We start from the raw sequence: 18,671 nt of genomic DNA, 5'->3' as shown, positions 1-18,671 counted from the left end.
CAGGTTCAGCAGCAGAGTTTCTGCAGCTTTTAACAAGTTCAATTTAAAACTTTTTCACACCCTAATGAATGACATTTTAAATCTAGGTCTAAGTACGACAGAGATGAGGGAAAACCAGAGTCCTTGAAACTTCCAATGCCACATAAGTGAAGATAAGGTGAAGTAGCCGAGCAGAAAATAACCCAGGAAACATCATTTTATCTCTCAAACTCCAGACAGAGGCAGTAGATGTACGAAGTTTTCACCTCAGACAAGCCGAGTCTACAGAGATAGATTCTCAAAAACCATGAGCAGTGAGCGGTGTCTTGTAAAATCAATGTTTTATTTCATATCCCCTAGAAATGACTTTTATTAAATACAATATCAACATTTATTGAGGAACAAAATCCAAATTCAGTGACATCCTTCTTCTTCAGTCCAGTTGTAGGAAGGAGATCAGGATACAAAAAGTTTGGGATACGAAAAAGAAAACCCACATATCCATTTTAAATTTGTTCAATGTTTTAACATAATCATACAAACTTGATTCAAGTTTCTCTCGCTACGACACAATACTTCTTCTTTGAATCTTTGCTCCGTGACACAAAAACACGGATGATTAGAGAAAAACCAGACTCGACCACAACGCGTGTTAGAAAACTGAAAGTCTGAAACTCCCGTTTGAACCCACGTGGCAGTAAATGTTTATCAACCCTCAAATATATTCACGTCACGTTAAAACACATGTTCGAGTGTCAGGATGTTTGCTCTATTTGTTTCCACTTCCTGTTTCCTTTTCCTCATTAGAAATACAGCCGTTTCAGCGCAGTGTGCACGAGGAGCCTGCAGCTACAATCACAGTTTAACACAGCATCTTGATGGACTTCCTGTCAAAAGGTGGACTGCAGTTCAGTCAGAAAACAGCCGTGTGGTGATGGTATGTTTGTTTCTGCTGCTGCAGACATCACGATGCAGATGTGTATAATTTTAGGCACATCCAGAACACTGGGCTTCTCTAAGCCTCCTTTGATCTTCTCCTTTGGTAAAAGATGCAATTAACCAACGCGATGAGGATGAAAGAGACGCGAGTTAAAGAAGTGAAGGTTCAAAAGTTCACACGTGGGCGTAGAAGAGAGACGATTTATCAGCGTTCACATCTTCTGCCGGAGTCACACGGTGAGTTGTAGCTGTCGCTGCTCATCTCTGCTGACGAATGAGACGCTTGCATTTAACGATTCAGTGCAGATGGTGTTGTTGCACAAATATGTTCGATGATACAAGAATGTCAGTCTGGTTTGTTCTGTAGCTCACACTCAGTGTAACACACACTCAGTGTAACACACACACACAGGGTAACACAATCGGTCAAGGCACAACAGGAACCTACAATTCAGTCAAGCTGCACCAAATTATACACACTCCTAAATATCAGTGCCTTCAATATGCCTGATTTTTCAAATTATTATTTCTCTTGCACTATCTAACAATGTTAAAGACAAACAAATAGATTTCCGGCCCTGTGGTCGTACGCGTCCGCCAACTGGTGCAGTTTCAGTCTACTGACATCTTTTATCCCAGAATCCTGTGAGGTCTAAATTCATCTGTGAGTCCAAGTGAAAGTTGAACCACATTCTAAAAGGATTCTCTGGAGCTGTTCCTGAGGTATCACAAGGCAGAAATGTGTTTTTTGAGGTCACAGCTGCCTTCACCTCTCACCACCAAAATCTAAATTCATCTTTGAGTCCAACTTAACATCTGTGGCAAAGGTGAAGAAATGATCTTGAGGCGTTCTTGAGATATCGTGTTCACAAGAGTGGGACGGATGGATGACAACCAGGAAACAGAATGTCTCTGGCCAACGACGAGGTGATAAAACAACAGGAAGTAAGTGCATCAACTATCAAAGCACAATCAGGCACTTGATGTTTGTTCCACGATCTATAACTTGGCTTTATTCTGTGTGCTCCCATCACAGCTCAGCTGGGTTCTGAAGAACTCCTGGATCTTCTTCCACAGGTGAACCTCAGCGGCCGCGTGGGCCCTGGGCTCGCCCCCCCACGCCACCGGTTTACCCATAAGCCCGTGAAAGCTGGAGGGGCAGTAGGGCCCATAAGGGGGCTCCAAGTAGTGCCCTGCTTCGGGGTAACTAACACTTTCAAAGTTCTGCTTCCCGTGACGCGTCAGCCTCTCCACCATCTGGTCCAGGTACGCCTTGCTGTCCCAGTTCAGGTCGTCCTCCGCAGCTACAAACAGGAAGCGTCCCTTCGCCCGTTCAATGGGGACGATGGTGGCCTTGTTCTCCTCCGCCCAGGGGCTGTGCATGGCGTCCTTGGTGATGCAGGCGCCCGACTCGGTGACAACGACCTTCTTGAAGTCAACCATCAACGGAGGGAGGATGAGTTTTTTCTTATAGTAGAGGGGTAACGCTGTGTTGGCGCTGCAGCCGTTGATCCACACTGTGGCGTCAACGTGCGGCAGGTACGAGGCGATGGAGAGAGCAAGATCTCCACTTTTGGAAAGGGATATTACACCAACTCCTCCACTGCCCACCTGTGGGAAAACATAAAGAACGTAAAGCAATGAAATGAAACTGCTTTTAGCTGCAGGGCTTTGAGAGCAGCATCATCAGCAGCCGAACACACGGTCGAACACACAAACACCAAAAAACACAGCCTGAAAAAGATCTACAGAACTCACCTTATCTTGCTTTTTTAAAACCTCAATTGCTTCTTCAAAATAATCCAGATGAACCTCTTTAATGTTCCTCGGCATGTCGTCATGTCCGTACAGCGCCACAGTCAGAACCACGAAGCCCCGGCTGGCCAGCAGAGACGTTCTCTTCTCAGATAAACCTCCGCCGAACGTGTACAGGTCCAACACCGCGGGGAACGGACCTTCCCCTGGAGAAACACACATCACATGGTTTCAACACATTTTGGTCCATGAAGAGAGAACGTGTGTTTTTTCATAATCATAATCAGATTTCAGCTCAATATCTTTATCGTGTAGGAGAAAAGCACCAAACATCCAGAGATGAGAAGCTGACAGAAAGAGGAAACACACAAACAAACAACTGGACCAACCAGGTGGAGTAAACAGGACTCCGCGAATGTTCCCCTCTTTGACAGGACGCCTGCTGACGCCGTCCGCCATCAGAAGCCTCTCATTGGCCACTTCTGCCAGCATCCTGCCCTCCCCCTCCACCTCCACCTCCACCTCATGCACAGAGAACTTCACCACGTGGGGGTTCAGCGAATTTGTTTTCTGAAACCTTTTGTGCACGGCGTCCGCCCTCATCGCCCGCAGCAGACCCATGGGCTCCACCCCGACGTAGCTGCCGCCGAGCGAGGGGTCCCTGCCCAGGTCGACCTCCCCGCTCCCGTCGGCCCTGTAGGTGGCCGAGGAGCTGAACACCACCCCCTTCTCGTCCGTGGCCCTGGCCCTCAGGGCGACCACCTGCTGGGACCTGAGGCCGGCCACCGTCACCTGGAGCGGCTCGTCGAACAGACACCTGGCGCGGGGCAGCAGCCGCAGCCTGACCTGGGAGGACATCTTACTCTGAAATGAGGCAAAAGAGAAACCATGCATGTGTGTTTTTAACTTTTCACAAGTTACACTTTTGAACTCTTAAGTATTAGTATAATAAGTTTCTTGCTCTGACTGGATGGTGACGTGTTCAAAGCATTTTGTGTTTCAAGGTTATTGAGTTTGCTCACTCACATCTTGTTAAGATAAAACTTTATTGATCCACACACCGGGGACATTCAGTGTGTACAAAGTTCACAGTTCATCTGTTAAGAAATGATTTACTGTATTTATGTTTCTACAACTGTCTGATACTTTCTCTCTTTTACTTGTTATTAGCAAACAGACTAGTTTGTAGTTTGTTCTGTGGAGATTTATCTGTATAAACTATTTATTAAGTTTTTATAATAACTACATTGAGTCAGCTGCTTGTTTAGCTTTGAGCTAACGTTTAGCTTTGAGGAGCAGAGATGCTAACGCGGCTCTAATGACGATCTGTAATCTTGTGGTTTGAGTTTGATATAAAGTTAAATAACATAAAAGTTAAAGTTCAACATCTTCTCGTGACTCGATCACAGCACCTGCTGCACGCGAAGCAAACCTCGAGCTTAGCATTAGCATTAGCATTAGCACAGAGACACAGACCGAAACTAAACGCTTCTTATTTATGAGTTATTTCATTTTACTTTTCATCAAACACGTGACTTACCTTCACACGAACACAAACACGGCTCCTGCACGAACAGCTGATACTTGACTTCTGTTCACTTCCGGGGTAAAGGAGGCTACATGCTAACAGCGTCACCGTGCTAACAAGAAGCTTCCGCCTCTTCACAATAAAAGTCTCAGTGTCTGATCTGCAGAAAACCTTTATTTTGTATTTTATTTTAAGTATAATTCATCTGCAGCTGTTCATGTTGTATAAATGTCTAAAGGTTTTTAATTCATATTTCAAAATATATATATATTAGATTATTTGGATACTTCTAACATGTTTCTGGTTTGTGTGTCAGTCCCTGAAAAATCAAAGTAATACTTCCTCCTTTTTATACGAATGATCTCCGAGTATGTGTTAAATATTAAATTGCAATAATGTATATGTGTATAATTAGTTGACTGTGTACATTCAATAGACCAAGATACTCCAGAGCAGCTGTGCTCACAGAATAAAAGCCTGTATCGCCATCAAGTGGCCTCGGTGAGTAACACCATCCTCCTGAGTGAGGGGAGCTGACCTGTGGTGCAGGATTCGAACCCACAGCTTTATCGCTGTGCCACGACGAATGGACAGTTGTAATGCAGTGAATGTAGGAAGAGACACAGAAAACCCAGAGTCCTTGATTTGAGCCTTAATGTGATTTATTTCACTATGTCTTATATCACAAAGAAAGTCTTTAAAAATGCAGACTAGAATTTTCTGTATATAAACTGTACACAAAAAGCAAGGCACTATACATTCTGATTCACCGAGCTGCTGCGTCTCCTCTTGTCAAAGTCAAACCGTTCAGTTACAACTCTGCTCTCGCTGAGTCAGAGCCACGTCACGGTCGAGCGACACGAGTTTCCTACACGGCCTGACAGCATCCGGACACTGTAGACAAAATAAAACACAACACCTGACATGACAGGATTGTTTTTTTTTTTTCTTTACATAAATACAAACGCATCTAAACACACATTTACACAAATGAACAGTACGCACACTTACAAACATTATATACAGTCGCACACACGCATACGTACACAATCATAGCATGGCACTCTGACACCGAGCGTCCACGAGAGGTGACGTTAAGTGTTCGGAGGAGACTCCAAAGACACACCATGTATGAACCAGAGCAAGGTGCAGTTTGTTTGTACCTTCGGTCAAACCACTTGAGTTTAGTTTTGTTACTTAATAACAAAGTTGAGAAGTAAAACGTGACTATAAGCAAGGCGAGTGCGTCTCCGGGGCTCGTGTAGGTTTCTCCTCAGGTTCCGGTTCCTTCTTCGAGACTCTGTGACTTCTTCTGTCACCGGCGTCCTCACGAGGTAACACTAAAAGTTTAAAGGTTAATGTGACACTTCCTGTTTCTCCATCTGTGCTGTTCCACTCCTCACACGCCATCTTCGGTTCAAACTTAAAACAGTCCTTTGGCTTTCTTTAGGTTCACTTGCTTCCACCCTGGCAGACCTTCGTATTCCTCTCTCTTCATCTCCAAAGCTTTCTGTGACGGAACAGAAAAGAGACAAAAGAGTTCATGAATGAAAAAATGACGCAGGGAACTCAACACCTTGTTGGGTGAAGTTTAAACATGTCGATTGAAGGTGTTTGAGTGTTTGACTGAATACTGTGGTAAAAACAGTTAGTTGTACAATTTCAATCAGTGTTTTCCAGCTAATCGAACCTAATCAGCTTCTGGAGGCATTCGATTTTATTCCTTTTTTTAAATTTGTTTACTGCTGACAAAAGGTCCAGAATGCAAAAAATTATCATTACCAGTAATAAGATTATTTTAAACCTTTAAATTACAAACTCTTGCATTCTTACCAGGATAATTAAAAACATAGAGATTAAACTAAGAGGACATGTTCGAAGAGAAGATTTAAATTAAATCGTTTGGGATTTAATGAGAACTTTAACATGTCTGGTACATATTTTTGTCTCAGTACTAATACACAAAGCGTGTGATGTCAGAGTGAACGGTCAGTAAACCTCTGTGTGACAGTGTTATGGTCTCATGCCTCCATTTTGTGCTGCACAGACAGAGTGAGTCAGTCTGAGGTGACGGTGAATCACAAGTGCTTTTATTTACAGTACTGGGTGGAAGGTGATGTGTGTGTGAGTGAAGAGAGAAGAGCAGCAGCAGCAGAGAAGTGCAGGTACATGAAGGTGGTGTAGTGGAAGGTGTTGAGTGCAGACACCTCGAGGAGAACATAGGAACTAAGGCTGCACAATAAACCATCTTAGTTATCGTGACTGTATCGTAACTCACGTCTTTTAATTTGTCTAATTTACAGCCTCAGTGTTTCATGTGAGAAACAGCTGATCTCTGAGCTGATTAAATAACAGTATCTCTTATAACTCCTGCAAAAGAAAATCACCTAATGTTTCAATTATTTCCATAAATAGTCACTGATTTGTTTTGGCCATTAAATGAAATAGTAAAAATCCTCAATATAAACCTCCCAGAGCCCAAAGTGACTGAAGAGATCCTCTTGAATAAATGGCCTGGTCAGATAAATCCTGTGCAACAACCTGTGAAAACAACTGACTTTCTTTTTTAACATATTTAACAACTTAATTTCTGCCACTTTAGAGTAAATTTGCTGTCTAGTTACAAAACAAATAATCAACTTATTATTCCAGCTCTGACAAAAATTTCGAGAATTTAAAATAACGTTGTTGTGAGCATTTTGTGTGACTAAAAACAAATTGTACATTTTATTTATGTGTTGTGCAAATAATCTTATTTCATTTTTATGTTTAATGTATTTTTTTCTTCTAGCAGGAATGTTATCTACGTGTGAGTCCTTTTCTTTATTCTATCTGCTGTTGGTAACTTCCTGTGGCAGCAGCCGACGTAAAGGACTCGTCACGTCCCTCAGACTAATCACGGTGATGTTTTCAGACGTGACCGTTCAGTCGAGCACAAAACGCTCCCTCCACAACCAGCACCACACTTCAGAGACGGGAGTGTTGCACGGTGAATCAGAGTTTTTTAAATCACGCCAGGGAGAGAGACACAGTGCTGACATGCTGGAAAGAAGAAGAACAGGTCGCTGAGGTTGATAAAATCACACGAGTGGCTCCTCTTACCTGAATCCACCTACAACTTGGTCTGAAAAGTGAGAGTTAAATGGAGTTAGCATGGATGATATGAATGAGATGAGAAGATTTAGAAAACACCTTAGAATACAAACTACTTGTTTGACATAAACCTAAATTAACCTATTATGTGAATGACTGATGCTGTTTACTTGTGTTTGAAATGTTTGCTTTACATCGGATCATCTGTGTCTCTGCTTCAACACATCAAGTATTTTTACAGCAGCATACTGTGGGTAAGAGTCGATAATTTACTCAAATTGTATATGAGAATGTAAATGTTCAGACAATATCCAGAACTTTTCCAACCACTAGTAAACTGTGTGGAGAATGTCCAGGGGAGCTCAAGTAACAAGTCAGCAGGAACATTTCCGGATCATTGGAGCAATCTGGTTTCAGTACTGACCTGAAAGTCCTGGTCGGACAGGTAGAGCTCCAGACGGAGGGGGTCGACTCCCTCGGGGAGTGGCCGGGCCTGGAGCTGATCCAGAGGGAAGGTGTTCTGACTGAGCCGGGCCAACACGTCCTCCACCAGGATGATCTGGTGACACACCTCTGCCTCCTGCAGCCACAAGACGACAACACGCATGAAGCCGACTACAAGTGAGACGACACGTGTACATATTAAATCTGTGTGTGTGTGTGTGTGTTGCTGACCCGCTCTGTGATCTCAGCCACGTCCTCCCTGTGCTCCCAGCTGGGAAACATGTTGGTGAAGGTGAGCGGCTCCAGACCGGCGTGTATCAGATACGACTTCTGAGGTTTCTTCTCGTTTCTCTCTGAAGGAAAAATCAGCTAAATCAATATTTCTGACCTCAGATTTAACATTTTTACAGCATATTAGAAACATTCATGCAGCTACTTTCCGTTTCCGTACCTTTGCAGTACTGCAGCACCGTCTCCATTGCACACTTCCTGTCCGAGTCCCAGCGGATACGAGCCGAGCCGGTGTTCTCACTGTCCTGAGGCCACCAGCCCTGCCACAGGTAAACTTCATGGAAGTTATCCACCAGGAACAACGCTGTGATCGGAGGGAGGAATGAAGGAATGAATTTTACTCTTTCCTTGTAAATTGCAGAATGTGCAGAACATGCATCAATTCACAAGTTTAATTGTCCCCACATGATCCACAAAGTGAGAGCATGAAAGTGAGGTTATAAACTCTATTTGAGTCTCACCAGGTTGGGGTGCGTTGTACAGGTCTTCCTGCAGGAAAGGCAGCGAGCTGACCAGGTCCGGAGCTCTGGACAGGTGGAAGAACTCGGTCGCCACAAATTCTCCAGATGTGCTGCTCAGCTGGAAGAGTCGCGGGGTGAAGTTGAATTTACCGGGATCTGAAAAGAAAATCAGAAACCAACATGTAACGAGATACATCGGCCCTCCAAAACGTATTGTCTGATCTTAATGATCAGTTTGGATGTTTTTGTACAGTATTCTACAGTTTATGTAGAGAGTTAACTTCAAGAAACAGTTTCCTGCACCTTGCAGCATACAGTCGTACGCCTTCCTGTCCTTTCTGCCCAGAGCCTCCCAGAAGCCTGGAGGCTCCACCCCCTCATCACACTCATGGATGGTCACCTTACTGCTGCTGTGGAGACCTGCTTCCAGGGGGCACCTGAGAGGAACAGGATGGAGAACATGAGGTCTCATGCAGCCCAGTGGCGATCAGAGGCCAAAACGTCCCTTGCTTGTGAAACTCACTGTTCTTTGATTTTGAGCGCAGCCGTGTTTCCCACGCCGCGAGTGTGAAGCTGCGTCTTGCAGCCGTGCCAAAGGTAGATGATGGCCTTGTTGATGTTCAGCAGGATCATGGAGGCCCTGGAGCGCAGGCTGCTGCAGTGGCACGCCACCTCCAGCAGGTGGCCTTCTACCGGCGCCTCGCCCCGGACACAGTACAGACGCCAATCACCTGAACACAGATCAGTGAATATGATCAGTGGAGTCACTTGGTATCACAACTTAAATACACATCGTCTGACTCTGCTGTTTCATATGGGCTGGATTTCTACTGTGTTTTATTTAATTGTCTTTCAACTGCTGCAGGATTGTCTGATCCATATTCTTTAAAAATATACATTTTATTCAAACTATAATGACCTAAATCCTCTTGTCTCTCTAGCTTACAGGAACACCTGATATATTTTAATATTTATATATATATTACCATTTTTTAGATTCTATTCTGTTTTAACTGGTGTCTTAAAGGGAAAATGACTAAACTGGTTCAAAAATAATGAATCTGTGTATTTTACGGACTGAATAACCCTTCTGCCCTGTCGCCTCCCTTGCCAATCAAAACTTGTAAATAATTTATAACGTGAGGAAACAAGAGTTGAAACAATTACTCTGAGTGTTCTCCTCCTCCTCCTCCCTTTTGCCAGCATGGATGATCATCCCTCCGTTGAAGCACTGAAGGAAACATGGAGGCTCCTTCCCCTGCTGCACCTGAACCTGCAACACACACAACATGGATCATGAACGGGGTTAGGGGGGGGTTTCTTATACTCATTGAATGTTGGTGTGAGCTCATAATGCTTCCTGATTGACTGATGATTAGTTTTCTCGTCTATCTTACCTGCGCTCCCCTCTCCTCATCCAGCTCCACCGTCATCAGGGCTGACGTCCCCTTCTCGCTGACGGTGGAGTGTCGGCCCTGCCAGAAGAAATAGCAGCATTTCTCTTTCCCCGGTCCGGTGCTCCTTGCCTCAGGGTTCTGCCGGCGACCAACTGGGACACACGAGCACAACAGATATAAGATATGTGCACTTATTACATATTTCTATGTTAAGAATGACTTTGTTTTGATATTTGAATGCAGCATCACATTATGAATCAGAGGTGCAGCGTAAATACTTTGTCACGAACCTGAGGTGCTGACCATGTGCTTCCACTTGACCACGTAGGCGTCTCCCTCGTGGAACTGACCAATGCTCTGGCGTGGGAGGCGGCTGTAGTCGAACTCCAGGATGTGCCAGACGTCCACCGACACCGTGCTGAGCTCCTGGATCCTCATGTGGTCCTCAGTCTCCACCGGGCCGTAACCGCGGCCCACGTTTACTCCGTCCAAGATGGTGGAAATGGACGACTGGAGGAAGGGAAGCATCAGGGTGGCGTCGTAGGGCTGGCACTCTCGCCCCGGTGCCTCCTGGGAAATACGGCCAGATCACAGATAGGATTTATTACATTATGAATATCAAGAGGTAGTAGAACTGTGAGCCAGAGACAACAGGCAGAATCAGGGAGATTCATGTTTCTCTATGAAGCTTTGTCCAGCACTCACACAAAGACATGTGCTCTCTTATTCTGTTTTCAGTTCCAGTATGAAACAAACTGTCCTGGCCACATAAACTGACTGTGAGCCACAGTTTAATAAATAAGCAGATGGGTCTGTGATGTCTGTGACTCTGTGTAATTAAATGTATTATTCTTGTGATACAAGCGCTGGATCTGCACCTTCTGCTCAGGTACCAGCTCGCCGCCTTCCTTTGGTGTCACCGCCTTCGCTTCGGTCCAGTCCATGAACTTCTCCTTGAACAGGATTGTCTCGTTGTGCTCTGTCAGCCTGCCAAATATCGCCCAATCAGGACGGCCCTGGCCCTTTCTGTGGGGAGTTACACAAAAAACAGACGCAGAGAAGAAGAGAAAGCATGATTTGACTTTCCTCCAGCGGATGATGTGTTAAATCAAAGTGTGGGCACTTGGTTTAGTTAGTTAAGGAAGAGAATTGTTGTAATTCTATAAGACACACAGTGTCCTCAAACATGTTAAAAGCACGTGTGTGTATTCTCACCTGGGTATGAGTTTGTTGCAGCCGCCGGGGTCCAGCGGGTTGACGTCACAGCAGGTGTAATCAAACGTACCGTTCCAGAGGTGTTTGGCGAGCTGGAAGGCGACTTTCCTCTGGGCCAGAGTCACCTCCTTACCATGCCACACGTACACCTCGCTGCCAAAGTCAAACACCAGCACCTGCAGCCGCAACCACAACGGGAAACAATCAACAAACACTGTACGGCCGTTCTAGTTTTCAGGAAGGTCACATGAGCTACATGAGCTAAAAAACAACACAGATTTCTTCTCAACTTCTAAGCAACACACTCATCTATACTACACGCAAGTACATGAGTACATGATTCAAATTAGCAGGATTCTAAATAAGAAAAACTAAATCACAATATTCAGCCGTTCAGCTGCACATTGAGTATCACAGAAGGCCTGTGATAGTCCGGCATTTACAGTATATGCAGAGCAGACACTGTGACAGCAGTGGATTCCCTGGTCTCAGCCCCTTATAATATTTTTCAGCAGAAGCCGTGCACAGATGGATGTAGGAGGCGCTCGTCAACAAATTAAAACCTGAACCAAGCACAGAGCTCCTCGGAAATATTCTCATGATCAGAGGCTGTCACCTGAAAGATGACATCCATCATCACGTAGTCTTATTAGACTCTTTGAGGGAATAGCACTGTTTGAATCATGCTCAATTTTATTTGGCTCTAGTGGCGATAGAGAAAAATAGAAATACAGAGGAGCGACTCCAGATGTGAGTGATAGAAAAGATGAAATGTGCCACTTCATAAAAATGGAATAATAAAATCCATCAGACTTTAAAAGCTCTTTTCTGCTGAAATTTGTGACCAAGAAAGAAAAGATGCTTTCCCACAGACCTCTTTGGAAGCCAGCAGCGAGTTGTGAGGGACCTTCCCCCACTCTTCATCATCAGGGACCAGTTTGTCGTCCAGCAGCCTGAAGATACAGTTGGTTTCCACGATGGCGTTTTCAAACTGCTCATCTTCCTCCGGTGGACCCGCAGCTGTGGAACAACGAGAAATTAAAAGCCATGAAGCAACTATCAGAAAAACAGGAGGACCATTAAAAAATGGCTATGGAGCAAAGGCTTCAAACTTGTGTTCTTACGTTGATAAGTCGACTGTCCTCCTAAGATGGTCCAGAAGTGCTGGTGGTCTGGACCCTGTGGGTTCACTCCCTCCTCCACAGTCTGCACCTCGTTCGCCCTGCAGCCCATGTCCTTCTTGGTTTGGAGGAAAGTGGCCAAATCTATCGCCTACGGACGAGAAACAGAGATGCAGAGAGGGGAAGCTGAAATTAGATTTTTCCTGATTAACAGTGAACTGACAGAGAAAAGTCCTGGAGACAAAAAAATGCTGCTGTCAAGAGAAAAAACTATATTTGCAATCGTCTCTGAACGAGCAGACAGCGTAGACAAATAAATATTTATTGTAGAGTGGGTGTAAAAACCTCCTTTGGGGAAATGGAAGAGCTGTGGACTAGGAGGGAAGATCACTCCTGGGCATATGTGCCAGCCTGTGTTTGTGTGTGTGTGCAGGGAATCATGAATGAATCATCTTCGTTCAAATTCAAATATTGCGGCAGTGTCCTTCACAGACACAAAGAAAGGATTCCTATCTTATCTGTCACAGTTTGTCATAGTACCGGTGCGGCGCTCACCTTTGCCCTCTCGATCACATTTGAGAACTCTCCTATCCAGACGAAGCAGTGCTCCGGAGTCACCAGCAGGAAACAGTCTCCGCTGTTCAGCGATGACGCTCTCGGCTCCACTAATCTGGTCTGAACGTGACGACGACCTGGGAAACAAATTTCCTCATAAATTATGCAACATCTGGCAAAAAATCCACCGTCTACTTATCAGCTATTAGTCGTATCCCACATGTGGATATATTAGCAGTGAAAGGAGCCTCCAGCGGGTTCTATGAACGCATCCCAACAATCGACTGCAGCTCAGCACAATCAACAGAGGTTGTGTGTTTACCTTTAACCTGCATCAGCATTAGGTTCTTGTACGGCACGGCGCTGTTGTTGGACATCTGCTCCGAGATGTTGACGCTGCGGAGACTCACGCTGCTGAAGTTCTCTTTACTGGCCAGACCTGCCAGAGCAGCTTCAGAGTACTCGGAGGTTTTAGTCACTGCAACGAGAGAGGACAGGGTTTTACAAAAACACAGTTCTGCATCGGGAAGAAAGAAAAAACAAGAAGAATAAAATAAATGTAATAAGATTCCTACTGTAAACACTGCTACAGTATGAGTTTATGTATATATCAATCAAACTGATGGTTACTATCTTGTAAAAAAAACCTGTTTCAAATAGACCACTGAGAGTTTTTATTAGAAACAAACGATTCTAGCAGTGTTTTTAATATCGTGCATCACCGAGTGTTTCTGGCTCCCCCCCAGACACACACACACACACACACACACATAAACACACAGTGTCGTCCTTGCACTCACTCTTCTCAGCCTTCATCCTCTTGCTCTCCAGCTGAGCCACGTTGAGCCTCTGCTCAGTGTACTCGTGTCTGATGTCCTCTCGGGCTGCCAGCTTCTTCAGAGGGTTTCTGGACGACTGCACGTTCCTGGACGGACGCACCGACCGCTTGTGCTGCACCATGGCTGAAGTTAACCTGGTGGGGGGGGGGGGGGGCAGAGCAGATGGATGAGGATAATGCAAAGTCCTTGTATTATTGAACATCTTGCAAATACTGTACAAGGATAGGATGTCTGCTCGCTTGCTAAGCTAACCTCAACTAATTGATCGCTTAGTTTATTCTGGAATCCGACAGATTATTTCGATTTTTGCAGATTTAATAATATTTATGTTTATTCATATTTTCTTAATTCAAGTTCTATATTTTTGGTTCTATTTGTATTTTAGTTTTATTTATAGTTATATATAAAATAACGCTTATGGTTAACCTATAAAATATCCACCATCAATTACATTTCTCTGTCATAAGGGTTTGATAAAAACCTCTTGGGAATAATTGTATCAGAAATGTTTTACCCCCCCAATATTGGTATTGATATCAGTCACGATCAAGTTAAAACTTTTCTGCCCCACATCTTTCTAATACAAATAGTCATAATGTGACATACGCAGTCTTCCACTGCAGCCGTCATTAGAGGATTTTTCAGTTTTCTTACTTGGGTCCCTGACAGCCGAAGATGCTATCGAAGTCCTCACTGATCTCGATCCTGGTGGGCAGGCGTGGAAACTCAGCAACGCGTCGGTAGAACTTGGAGAAGATTTCGTCGTCCAGCTTCATCACCTCCTTCACGGCCTTCTCAGTCACTGTTAGTGTTGTTTCCTGCAGACCTGCCACTGATCAACAGAGAGAAACAAGAGAGAAACTAGATTAGACTCTAATGCGATAAGAAAATCAATACGCACAAAGGAAACAGGCCAGAGAATGAGATTAATTAATGCTCAGTAAAAACCTCATTGAATAAATAAATTACAACTTTACAGACTCTGTACATGTCTACAACAGGTGAAGATGACAGAAAATGTTTTTTAATAGAAATATGATATTGAAAGACCAACCTTTGCTATTGAGACGTCCCAAGAAACTCTCCAACTTGTCAAGCTTCTTATCCGATTCCATTTCGGGCCGAGCCTCAATTTCTGGAGATGAAATAATTCAATTTAGTGACATTTAAGGTTGTTAAGTTATCTGTGAAATGTTTTTTTGACTTTAACTACATCTGTATAAGTATTGTGCAAGTTCAAAGCTTGAATGACAGGGATTTCTTCAGCGGACAAGCTGATCATTCTCACCCTCTTGTGGTTTGCTGACAGCCGGCATGTTGCTCTTGAGTTTGGTGGACACTGGTGACAGGATGGGACTGATAACCGAGGAGGAGGCTGCAAGGCCTGAGGACGCGAAGGACAGAAATTCACAAGAGATACGACAAGCTACGACAATATCTGAGAGATTTTTACATCAAATAGGTGCTACATTAATAAATAAAGAATAAATTAATGCACTTAACATTTTATATTTCAGTTTTTAGTGATGTTGTTACATCTCAAACCAAATCATAATTTGTTCACCTACTATTTTTGAAAAATAAGCTCCTTAAACTCTCAGAAATAAAGGTTTAGGTCTCTTTTGAAGCAGCATTACACACATTAGCGTTCGTGCACTGACCTTTCTTCACCATCCGTGCAGCCACCGTGTACTGGGTGGAGTCGTTGGCTGCTCCTCTGCCCTTCGTCCTCCAGGCATCCTCACGAGTGGAAATCATCAGTTTCCTCTCCTCAATGGTCATCTGAGCGTCAATGTCCTCTCCCACCTTCTGCATGGACGAGAGGAGATCAGACAAATGATCAGACCATCAGCGATTTATGAAGTTGAAGTGCCTGCAGGTTCAGCTGCATGCAAAACTCTCGGTTGGAGTCATTCGATAGGTTTAAAAACCTAAAAGTAAATCATGGAGCCAAATGAGAAGCTTCCCAACAGCACAGCATCGACTCTACAACACTAAGAGAAGTGCATCGCTTCTGACACCGTCACTATAACTTCATGTGACTCCTCCGTTCACTCTGAAGCAATTATTCATGTAGTAATAGCATCAAACCGAGCAGATATAAAATGATTCGATGCATCGAAGCGTGCTGGGTACATGTCCTTCCATAATCCTGACTACTCCACGGTAAAAGTGATGGATGAACGCTGAACTCTACTCATGCTTTGGAAATCGAATCAATCTCAACAACTCAGATAGCGCCCTTCATCCGGGGGGCGGCCGCAAACCAAGCAGGAAAAATAAAAACGCCAGCACATGCAGCCCATTGGAGCGTGTCAGGCGCACGTCCTTACCTGACCGGGATGCTCAATATACTGACACTTTTGGCCAAGTGAGATAGGAGGAGAATAGGTGGAGGAGAAGACAGGTTCCTGGAGGATGCAGAGGTGGGCGGATAAGTGGAAGACAGGAAAGTAAAAAAGGGGGGAAATGGAAGAAAGAAAACATGAACATGCAGTTGATGGAAGAAAAGGGATTGGATGCAAAGGTGAAAAGTCTGAGGCTAGAATCTGGGAACTCGCTGTACTTCTAAAGGTTTATCATTTAAGTTCATATATGTGTTACTGTATCTTTAAGAAGTCACAAAGCTTTTCAAGATAAAGAAATACCAGCTGGAATCAAAGAGCCATAAAAAGTGTTAATGGCCACTAAGGTGCAAACTGTTAGTAATTATTTCATGCCACCTCAGATCTACACTATATTAGATAATAAAGTGCTTTCAGAAATGTACTAAGTCGTCTGTGCATCTGGAAACTGCTCTTTTTAAACTTGAAGACTTTTTGTTCTCAAATCAAAGAAAGTTTGATTAAAAATTATGAGTTTGTTCTTTTATGAAACTGTATTTTTCTCTTATGATATGAAAATGGCTACAACAGGATAATAATTAAGAAACTGCTGATGTTATAGGACCTCCTTATACAAAGAAATGCCAACTTATTCTGAATGAGAACATTTGTCTAGATTGTTTTCTGAGAGGCAAAAAAATATTATTTAATGCCCCTTTAAGACTGAATCAGCAAAACCAAACAACTCCCCCGGCTCCAGAGAGCAGCATCACAGACTTGGAAGTAAAGATTCACAGGAAGCAAACAGCGTCACATGGCATCCAAACAGAAGTGTGATTGGACAACACACGTGAAGCTGATTGGTTTAGGGGTCGGCGCTCGGCTGCCGACATTTCTTACCCAGAGCTGCTCGGACACAGACACAGCAGAGTAGTCCTGAACGACCACCTCTTCCTCCTGAGGGGTTAAAAACAGGGGAAGTACTCAGTCAGAGGGAGAAGGGGGGGGGGGGAGGTCGCCATTGTTGCTCTAATGGGTTTAGGAGTGAGAGTGCCTGGAGGATTACTATCCAGAATACTAATGTGAGGTAAATGAGCTGCGGGAAACAAAGACACCAAAATCCTAAAATCAAAGGTTCACCAAGTTTATACATTTCACTCAAAACTAAAACTGATGTATATAAATACAGGTTTCCTGGAACAATTTCTCTCGGTGAAATATGCTTTCAAAAAGTTATTACCTCCTGAAGTTCATGTAAAAGATAATTTATCAATTTATTCCCAAAGTCAACTGTTTCTTATGTTTTGGTGTTTACAGTCTGTCGGGGCTGGACTGGGATCAAACCACACTTGGACTAAAGGGGGGGGATGAAAGGAGCAGTTAGCTAAAAGAGCGTAGGACCGGAGCTGGCATGGCAAACGTGGAGGATGGGGGATGAAAGGTGGCCCAGGTGGTGTTTAGGGCACTTTTATTCAGGGATGTACAATACAAAATGTATGTGTGTTACTGTATAAGCTTGTGGTTATTGTGGTTATTGTGGTTGTTGCCGATGCAGTGTGTGGAGACTGACCTTCTCATGGCAGGTCGGCTCCGGCTCCGGCTCCCACACCGGAGCCGGCTGCTCAGCGGACGCTACCTTCACCACTTCCTGCTTCTTGTTGATCCGGTTCTTCCAGTCCTCCTCACCACTCTTCTTCAGCAGCGCCACTCTGACACAAGACGAAAAGAAGCCTATTACAATCCCTGTAATCTTGATTTGATTGTTTTAATTTCTGCACCCTGATCATGCTTTTGTTTTCAAGGTGGAGATTTATTCTTCTCCATAAACACTTTGCTCAGCTTATATTACAGCCATGTAAATCTAGAGAGAACTCAAGGTATGAAGAACAATCAGGTCAATCAGATCATTCCTTTATTTAAAGATAATTTCTTACAATGTAAATGTCTCTGGTGAAGTCAGGTTCAAACTGTCAAATCTATTTCACAATGTTTGTAACTAGTAATATATGAAAAGAAAGATATTTGTAATGAAAAATAAATTGTTTATTGTGCCACAACAGCGTTTACTGGGTTTGAAAACCACAGACAGGCCCAGTGATATTTGTTTTAATTTGTCTGTTATTTCCAATTTCAAATAAAAATGGCTGAATCTGACTTTGGTCACCAGGCCGTTTACATTTCCATTATTTCCATCAAGGTCAAAAGAAAAACATCCTTGAGGGGTTAAAAACCAGGTCAGATTTCTGCTCTGCATTAAAGAGAGGAGTCCAGACAGCACGAAGAGAACTGATGGCTGAGGGGTAAAAATAAAGTATGTCATCATCTCTGCTGCTTCAGTGTGGAGACTGTGGACTGAGCAGAAATGAGGACATTAAGACGCTTCCACTAAATCACAGAGGATTTCTCCGGTCTGTACAGGTCTGTTCCGGCAGTGATGCTAAAAATGAATCTCTCTCACCTCCAGAAAAGGAAGCGTGGGACAAACCCACATGAAGCTACTGTAAAGGAGAGCAGGCAGTTACTGCTGCCTGATTCTGTCAAACTGTGTAAATTTGACTCAGCCAACAAAACAAATCTGTTGGTTTCTGATCTTTGAGGAAATCTCTGTTTCCACCTTGTAGGAGGACGAGCTCCGGAGGGATCCTGGATATATAACAGTTGCTGTTGAAGCACCAGATTTTACTTGAGAATCCCACAGTACACGGACAGTAACTAAGCTTCAGTCACCAC

At 43.9% G+C, this 18,671-nt stretch overlaps 2 protein-coding genes across 12 annotated transcripts in view; both read right to left on the bottom strand.

Moving 5' to 3' along the window:
• Positions 1–301: 301 nt before the first annotated feature.
• LOC117777896 (acyl-coenzyme A thioesterase 1-like) lies at positions 302–12,613 on the bottom strand. Of its 3 annotated transcripts, XM_034612987.1 has the most exons (5): positions 4,214–4,278; positions 3,871–3,878; positions 3,063–3,542; positions 2,677–2,879; positions 302–2,529 (listed from the first exon to the last, which is right to left on the bottom strand). In XM_034612987.1, exons 3-5 carry the CDS (start codon positions 3,529–3,531, stop codon positions 1,918–1,920), a joined length of 1,284 nt encoding a protein of 427 aa, XP_034468878.1. In that variant the 5' UTR covers positions 3,532–3,542; positions 3,871–3,878; positions 4,214–4,278; the 3' UTR covers positions 302–1,917. The 3 variants fall into 3 exon arrangements, with proteins under 3 accessions (XP_034468878.1, XP_034468879.1, XP_034468877.1); XM_034612988.1 differs by lacking the exons at positions 3,871–3,878; positions 4,214–4,278 and adding an exon at positions 12,604–12,613; XM_034612986.1 differs by lacking the exon at positions 3,871–3,878 and having other exon boundaries at positions 3,063–3,537; positions 4,214–4,272.
• The window catches only part of LOC117777881 (supervillin-like), a 35,713-nt gene continuing 21,887 nt past the window's right edge, over positions 4,846–18,671 (bottom strand). For 5 of the 9 annotated variants that reach the window (XM_034612948.1, XM_034612942.1, XM_034612941.1 and 2 more), the window contains 24 exons: positions 17,512–17,650; positions 16,842–16,898; positions 15,951–16,028; positions 15,279–15,426; positions 14,906–15,001; positions 14,672–14,752; positions 14,272–14,449; positions 13,579–13,751; positions 13,101–13,256; positions 12,779–12,915; positions 12,227–12,374; positions 11,977–12,122; positions 11,103–11,278; positions 10,766–10,913; positions 10,178–10,457; positions 9,888–10,039; positions 9,658–9,763; positions 9,014–9,221; positions 8,794–8,927; positions 8,491–8,646; positions 8,190–8,333; positions 7,970–8,091; positions 7,719–7,874; positions 4,846–5,711 (listed from right to left, as the gene is read on the bottom strand). In XM_034612948.1, coding sequence (XP_034468839.1) covers positions 5,625–5,711; positions 7,719–7,874; positions 7,970–8,091; positions 8,190–8,333; positions 8,491–8,646; positions 8,794–8,927; positions 9,014–9,221; positions 9,658–9,763; positions 9,888–10,039; positions 10,178–10,457; positions 10,766–10,913; positions 11,103–11,278; positions 11,977–12,122; positions 12,227–12,374; positions 12,779–12,915; positions 13,101–13,256; positions 13,579–13,751; positions 14,272–14,449; positions 14,672–14,752; positions 14,906–15,001; positions 15,279–15,426; positions 15,951–16,028; positions 16,842–16,898; positions 17,512–17,650 — 3,406 coding nt within the window. In that variant the 3' untranslated portion in view covers positions 4,846–5,624. Of the gene's footprint in view, positions 5,712–7,303; positions 7,326–7,718; positions 7,875–7,969; positions 8,092–8,189; positions 8,334–8,490; positions 8,647–8,793; positions 8,928–9,013; positions 9,222–9,657; positions 9,764–9,887; positions 10,040–10,177; positions 10,458–10,765; positions 10,914–11,102; positions 11,279–11,976; positions 12,123–12,226; positions 12,375–12,778; positions 12,916–13,100; positions 13,257–13,578; positions 13,752–14,271; positions 14,450–14,671; positions 14,753–14,905; positions 15,002–15,278; positions 15,427–15,950; positions 16,029–16,841; positions 16,899–17,511; positions 17,651–18,671 lie in introns of all 9 variants that reach the window. The other 4 variants (XR_004616693.1, XM_034612944.1, XM_034612945.1 and 1 more) reach the window with 4 other exon arrangements.

Source organism: Hippoglossus hippoglossus, chromosome 17 (genome assembly GCF_009819705.1).
Source record: "Hippoglossus hippoglossus isolate fHipHip1 chromosome 17, fHipHip1.pri, whole genome shotgun sequence".
NCBI lineage: Eukaryota > Metazoa > Chordata > Actinopteri > Pleuronectiformes > Pleuronectidae > Hippoglossus > Hippoglossus hippoglossus.
This window is presented reverse-complemented; position numbering and strand designations above follow the sequence as displayed.